The sequence below is a fragment of the Natrix helvetica genome, assembly GCF_964273705.1.
Source record: "Natrix helvetica genome assembly, chromosome: Z".
NCBI classification, from domain to species: Eukaryota; Metazoa; Chordata; class Lepidosauria; order Squamata; family Natricidae; genus Natrix; species Natrix helvetica.
This window is the reverse complement of record NC_138554.1, coordinates 133,457,626-133,465,270: the sequence shown is the minus strand read 5'-3', so window position 1 is coordinate 133,465,270 and position 7,645 is coordinate 133,457,626. Positions and strand designations below refer to the sequence as shown.

The following is a 7,645-nucleotide window of genomic DNA, read 5'->3' as shown; positions in this document are numbered from 1 at the left end:
CAGTTATCACAAATTCTACACACAAAAAAACCTGATTTAAGAAATAGGGATGTAACAATATAATACAAATAAAATAGATCAGTCTAAATTTCCTCAAACATCTACAAAAACCACTGCTGTAATTTACATGCTCTCTAATCAATCTGAAGGGCTGCTTTAAAAAAAAAAGTCAATACAGCATAACTGAGCCTGCTTTAAAGATTAAAAAAATAAGGTAAAATCTCTCTTAAATTGAGATTTTGGTTACCCATGACAATTGTAATGACATGTTTAATACATGAAATCATATTGTAACATCCCTATTAAGTTTAATAAGCACCCGAACTGCTGCAAGATCTGGTAGCATTTGGTCAATTCCTATTTTTTATACTGAACTTTTATCCTCAAAATATTTACATTTTTGTACAAAGTAACAGGGTTTGTTAGTTCTGCAGGTAACAGCAGCAGCTTGGCTTCTAACTTTTCCTTTTAAAAATAGCTTCATTCACTTGTTCAATAATAAATACAAAAAGTTTCTCTTATTTTACAGAAATCAAAACTACAATAAACTGACTCATGGAATCAAGTATTTTAAATGTATTTTAGTGCAAGTTATTTTTCCCTTAGCTCTATCCCTAAGGAAGTCATTTCAGTACATTCCTTGTTCAGTGGTGTCTACGTTTTTAATTTTTTTCCTGTTTTTAGAGGGCCTGCCCCTTTAGTAAGTAAGGCTGTGGCCAGCACTTTGGATATCTCCCTTACGCTGGTGATTTCAGTCTACATTCATTAGTGCCCCACTGCCCTTCAGCAGGTCAGCCACAGCTTCTCTGCTCGAGTCGGATTTCTCTTTAGTGAAAAGAAATTTATCTTTTAATGAAATCAAAAGTGCTGGACTGGTCTGGAGATCAGTTTCCATTCTGGGTGCCTGGAAGCCAGGCCTAACTCCATATTCTGCCAGCTGGCTTCTGGTGCTCACTTTACACTGGAGTAGAAGAGATAACGTGAGAGAAGTGATTGTTTTCATACACACAACACATCCCCACCCTGCAAATGAACAGCATCAAAAATCACTTCTTCACGCAGGGACACGCAGCCCTCAGAGGGAGTAAGGAATGCATCTAGTTCATCCATTTCCGGCAGTTTACAGCCCCACAGTGACATGCAATCTTGTGCTGGTCATCTTCAAAATCAAATTTATAGTCATAACACAGCTGAAATGAAAATGGCTTCAATTATTATTCAAGAATTAAAAGATAGAAGCATTTTCAACATAAACATCTCTATAAAAAATGAGATGCATAAACAATCTGTTTATGTTTATCCTACCTTTTTATAAATAACTCAAGGTAGCGAGCATGTTTAATAATCCTTCCTCTTATTTTTCCCACAATAGCAACCCTGTGAGGTGGGCTGGGCTGAGAAAGAGGGAAAGTCCCCTGGCTAGCTTTCATGCCTAAGGCAGGATTAGAACTCACCACCTCATTTCTAGCCTGGAGCCTTAACCACTAGATCAAGCTGGCCTATAAACAACCCAACCCTATAATAAGGTGCATTGCAACAACTGTCTTAAAAGAGAAAGAATCTCAAGACACCCCTAGAATATTGTTTTTAGTTCTGGAACTATTGGATATAATCCAGGTCCTTCCTTATTATTTCCTGGACAAGGTTTGCTTCTGAATTGTTTTTTCTTAACATATTATTTCATTAACGTGTTAATTCAATCAAAGTTCACTGCCCTAAAGGGGACACAAACTCCCCTCTCCCCCCCCCCCCCCGCCCAACCAATGCCTTTGGCCTGCATTTTAACAAAGAGCAAATTGCTCCAGCTGCTAAAGTGTCCTCTGCCAAAAAAAATTCCCTTCGGATCATAAACATGCCAGCTTTCAATAAATAAACAAAAATGCATTTCAGGTGGGAAACTGCTTCCTGTAAAAACTCTTAAGGTTCCTACAGACTTTGCCTTCAGCCTAGAGAGCAAGACTCTTGTCTACCAACCATCAATACCAAGTATTTTGTTCGTTGCAAAAAAGAAGCAGCAGAATATTCAGTATATGAATAAATGTATGGTACTAAAAGCCATATAAACCATACCTCTTCCCCTTTCTGGATTCTCCGGTTAGAGCTAATTATGATTTTATGTCCCCGTTCAAAGGTTACCACCTCAGCCACACAGTTGGGTGCACAGGAATGGTTAATGTACCTATAAGGTAGGGGAGAGAAGAGAAGGGTAGATATTTTTATATACTGAACCATTACTTTACTACATGATACTTTTGAGCAACAAAAGATAAATTTATGTATTTAAAGTTAGGAAATGTGACAACAAGGTTGCAATATAATAGGAAGGTACTTCTGGTGATAAAGACAATACCAACTTAGGTTGCTGTGAAGGTTTTTTCAAAAATAAACAGGTCGCGGATGTCTCATGCACTGTTTGTCAGGAACAGGGCGGCCTTTACAGCACACCTTCCTTCAATCTTTCCCACAATTCCGTGCAGATAATGGGCTGAGAGGGTGCCTGGCATAAGGGCACCTAGTGAGCTTCCAAGGCTGAATTTGACCCATTCTAATCCAACACTGGGGCACGACGGCTCAGCCATTAAAGACGCTAAGCATGTCTGTGGGAGAACTGACAGCCCGAGTTCAAGACCCGAGTTCCACACAACAGGGTGAAGGCATGCAAATGTGAGTAGATTAATAGGTACCACTTTGATGGGAAGGGAACAGTGTTCCATGCGCCTTTGGCCTATAGCCACATGAACATGGAAACTCTTCGGACAAGGCTGGTTCCCTCAGCCAAGAAATGGGGATGAGCACCCCCCCCCTAGAGTTGGACATGACTGGACAGGGGGAACTTTTACTACTTTCCTTCTAGAACTACCCACCTTGCAGGACCTCCAGTCAATGTGGCATCAATGACATGATCGTTATCAATGCGGAACATGTAAACTCCACGATTCTGTGGGGAGGAAATCGGAAAGGAGAGGAAAAAAGGACTAAGCCAGTATAACAAGTATTAATATTCAAAGATATGATGATATGTAGCCATCCTGAACTGCAATTACAATCCAAATGCTTATTAAAACATTGGAAACCTTAATGTCTTTTTCCAAAAAAGTAGCATTCTTGCTAGGATTTTGAGATTAGAAACCACCAAAAATGAAACTCCAAGGAAGGCTCAAACATATCTTAATCACGGTCACATTTAGCCACCATAAATGAAAGAATCAAATGTTGCTGTGGCTGGTTCACAACAAACTTCCTTTATCTGAATACTTAAAAGACATGCACGCACGCACACATACACCTGGTGCTTCAAGATAGATAAGACAGATAGATAAAGATATAGACTGATAGATGATGGATGGATGGATGGATGGATGAAGAGAAAAAGAGACAACCAGTCAGTCAAACAGCTAGCTTTTCCCTTATTTCGGGCACTTAGGATGATGTTATCAATGAAAATACAAATATTATTAAAATCTATATGAAAACCTATATTTAAAAACTTCTAAAGTTGTAATTAGCACCAAAGGCCTTAATGAAACCCATGGAACTCTTGTCCTCATCACCATGTCCCACAAAGCTTGAAATACAAATGCTTCTTGTCTTAAGGAGTACCTGAGATTCATAAAGCTTCTCCTTCCTGTTGGCTACTTCATTGCGAATGATGGTTCCAATATATTCAATTACCATAGTGTGCTTTTCAATGTCTCTAGCAGCATATAAACCCAGGCCCTGAAAAGGCAGGAATGATTTGGTAATAGAGCATATCAGTGGCCTCTTCTGCTGATTTAAATAGATCTCAAAATCTCAGCATGTCCATTTAAGGTATTTTAACAATCCTATAATTCCTTTCAACTAATGCTACAATGATTACAGGTAGTCCTTGACTTATGATAGTAATTGAATCTGGAATTATGGGGATAAAGTGTGGTCACTAAGCAGGTCACCACATAATTGTGCTAATTTTACGACTTTAAAGAATGCCAAAGTCATAAAGTCAATGGCACAGCAAAACCATTGTATCCAATGGATGGGGTTTTTTTTTTTGCCAAAAACAAGAGGTAAATGGTGGTTTATTGGAGGTGTTTGTGTGGTTTGAATTAAATCGTGGTCATGTGACCATGGGATGATGCAAATGGCTGTAAATGCCAAGTGCATGAAATATTATCATGTGATCACGGGGAGGGGGAACACAGGTCGTCAGAACTTTGAAACCAGGTCATAAGTAGCTATGGAAAGGTCTTTCATAACTTCGAATGGTAGCTAAATGACCGGTCCTAAGTGGAGGACTACCTGTACTGAGAGAAAAGTCCCACTATGTTCAATGGAGATTAATCACTTGCATTTTAATGGAGTTGTTCAAGTAGGCAATATACAGGTGCTAGTAATAAATAAATAAACCAATAGTGAGTTTCAATGAAGGATAAATTAGCATGAATGTGTAAATGAAACAAATAATAAATATAAAATATGCTTATTAAATAAATAGTAGTTTTAAATACATCTGGTATTTTCAATACAAAAATATAGTTAATACTTTCCTGGTCCAAACTGACCTGAATACGCGACCGTGCCAAGTAGACATTGGACTTCCATTCAGTCTTCATTTTCCGATACTGAGAAGACTTTGAATGAACAAACTGTTTACTGTAAGGTGCATTTAGTTCTCCTGTCACTGTGCTCTGAAATGACTTTGAAGTGCTGGTGCTGTTCAAGGTATGAGGCCTGTAGCAAAGGGTCACAGAACAGAAGAAACAGAGAAGGAAAACTGAAGATCTCTCTGAATGGTTGTAATGTTCTGAATCATAAAATAGCTCCTAGGTAAACAGACATTCAAAGCCACCTAGCAGAGACATTAAAGCAGCTGCCCCAACTTGGACCACATACACAGCCAAAGACAGCAGGGTTTGTAAGCAGCACACAGAAGCACAGGTATCCTACGGAAGCCTATAAACCCTGGGCTGTACTATGTGAATTTAAAAGAAAATACCTTAACACAAACCTCTTGACATGGCTGCTCATTTTGGGCTCAGAACGAGCGCAGCCAGTGGGGTTGATGGCGAGAGGCAGCTCCATGAGGGGGTTTCGGCCATAACGGAAGGTGTAACGCTCACAGGCCTCAACCCCAGGAAGCTGTAAACACAGAGAAATCCGGGGTCAATGAAACTGCAGAAGAGCCAAAAGAACAGCCTTTGATACTTGAAACAAAATAATCTTCTTCACAGTGATGAAAGAAGTACAAAGAGCACATTAAACTAGTCTCCAAAGTGGGGCATGGGAGAAGTCACATCTGGTATTAACACAGCCCTTTTGCCCGGAGACTGAGGTAAATCTTGAGGCCACACCTCTGCTCCTCCTCCTGACTTCTCCAGATTAACCTCAGTCTTCGGCCCAGAAGGAGTACTTTCCTGATTCTCCCTTCACTTCAAAGACCTTACCTTTCTTTCAGCAACTCAGCTATTACTATCGGATCATCTCTCCTCACTTGTGCTTCGCCAGTTGCTAGCTTCTCAAGCGGTGCTTGCTGCGCTAGTGGAAAGCCTCCGAGCAGCCGGATGATCGCAGGGGGGAGGGGAGGGGCTTTATCCTAGCTGCGAGCTCCGAGGAGATTCAGTCAGCAGAGGATCGTAGGAAGCCAAGAGCCAGCAGAGGACAGCCTTCCAGAGCTTCCCAAAGGATCAGAGCAGCAGATTCGGACCGCATATTCGGCAGTCGCCATCTTGGACGGCAGCCATCTTGAAGAAGCACGTGAGTGGAACGTGTGGTTGGCGTGCCTGGTTACGGACGCCACGGGTGCCCAGAAGCCATCACCGGAACCAGGAGTAAGTTACTTGGGCCGGTACTCTGCCAGTAATCCGGGGAGAGCCCAGCTGTTGGTGGTGGGCAAGCTGCTGTCACCCCTGGCACAAGCGGGGGGAACAAGAAGGGGCCCTTCCACAGACCCCAGGTGGAGAAGGAGGAGATCCCCACCCCAGACCAATTCCTAGAGGTGCTTACGTCCCAGTGGGTTAAACCAGGCACCTTCCCCAACCCGGGGAGCAATGACCGCAGGTTTTACAACCTTAATGCTACCTTCACCCAGGCTTTACAGGTTCCTCCAGTGGACACTCCAGTGGCTAACCTAGCCTCCTCTTCCGCAGTGGTGACTGGAGACATCTCTAACTGCCTCAAGGCAGAGGACAAGAGGGCAGAGATGGTAATGCGCAAGACCTTTCAGGCAGTGACATGGGTAATTAGGGCGGCGGCCGCCTCCTTCTTTTTCAACAGGTCCACCCTCCTATGGCTGGAGCAGCTTTGGGACAGGACACCAGCATCAAATGTAAGGTTGCTGCAGGACATCACCAAGTTGCAGCCACTCAATTTTCATCTGATGCCACCCTAGATGTGGTAAAGTATTCATCTAGAGCCTTATCTTCCTCAGTGGCATCCAAGCAGTTGCTGTGGATGTGTCATTGGCAGGCCGAGTCCCGGGCAAAATGGCACCTGGCAGGAGCAGATTACACTGGGGACAAGCTCTTCGTCTCATCGCTGGACCCCATTCTTTTGGAAGACAAGAACAAACGTAAGGTCTTCCCAGCCACGAACAGACGCACAGACCGGCTCCTTACCCCAGGAGAACATCCTATCGTCCTCCTGAGTCGGAGTTCCAACAACAGAGGTACCCTGCACCCAGATTCCCCAGGCAGGGAGATAGGCAATTTTCCAGGGACAGATTCTGGAGCCAACTGCAAGGCAAGCAGCCCTTTCACGGGGGGGGGGGGGGGGGGGGGGAGGCGTCCCTTCTGCAGGTTCAAGTGATCTGGCCCTGGATCACCACATTGGCGGCCACCTCCCCCTGTTCGCGGATACTTGGGAACTCATCACCACAGATCAGTGGGTCCTCCAGACTGTTAGGCTCGGGCTAAAGCTGGAGTTCCGTTCGCAGCTCCCAAATAGGTTCCGAACCTTCGCCTCCTCTAGGAATCCTGTCAAGCGTTCTCTCATGCGCAAGGCTATCCAACACCTGCTTGCTATCAGGGCAGTGGAGTTGGTTCCGGAGGGGGAGAAGGGATCAGGATTCTATTCAAACCTGTTTCTAGTTCCCAAGAGTTCAGGGGGGTGGAGGGCCATCTTAAACCTCAGGTTACTCAACTCCATACTGGTCTACCGCAGGTTCAAGATGGCCTCACAAGTCCATCTTAGAGGGCATCCGTCAGGGGGACTTCCTGGCTTTCATAGATCTCACGGAGGCCTATTTACATATCATGATCGCCCCTGAGCACCACAGGTTCCTCAGATTTTCCCACGAGGGTAACCACTTTCAATACAAGGCCCTCCCCTTTGGGCTGGCATCAGCCCCCAGAACCTTCACCAAGGTACTGGCCGCAGCGGCGGACACCTCCGGTCCATCCCAGTCCCTTGTTACCTTGATGATATCCTCATCCTGGCCAGGTCAGCAGCCAGGGCCGAGAGGGATCTGGGTTTCACCATCGACACCCTGAGGTTCCTGGGGTTCTCGATTAACCTCGAGAAGAGCCATCTGGCCACCTCCACCAGGCTCCAGCACCTAGGGACCATCATTGACTTTGTGGCCTGCGAGATGTTCCTCTCACTGGAGCGTAGGGACAGCATTGTTCAGCTGGTTCAGGAGATCCACAAGACTCGTTCTGTCCCTATAGCT

The 7,645-nt window shown here is 44.3% G+C and overlaps 1 protein-coding gene across 9 annotated transcripts in view; it reads right to left on the bottom strand.

Moving 5' to 3' along the window:
- Positions 1-220: 220 nt before the first annotated feature.
- KMT2C (lysine methyltransferase 2C) overlaps positions 221-7,645 on the bottom strand; it is a 185,063-nt gene continuing 177,638 nt past the window's right edge. For 8 of the 9 annotated variants that reach the window (XM_081970156.1, XM_081970159.1, XM_081970161.1 and 5 more), the window contains 6 exons: positions 4,976-5,118; positions 4,542-4,710; positions 3,601-3,717; positions 2,865-2,938; positions 2,071-2,179; positions 221-1,190 (listed from right to left, as the gene is read on the bottom strand). In XM_081970156.1, the coding sequence (XP_081826282.1) occupies positions 1,098-1,190; positions 2,071-2,179; positions 2,865-2,938; positions 3,601-3,717; positions 4,542-4,710; positions 4,976-5,118 (705 nt within the window). In that variant the 3' untranslated portion in view covers positions 221-1,097. The remainder of the gene's footprint in view (positions 1,191-2,070; positions 2,180-2,864; positions 2,939-3,600; positions 3,718-4,541; positions 4,711-4,975; positions 5,119-7,645) is intronic. The other variant, XM_081970160.1, reaches the window with a different exon arrangement.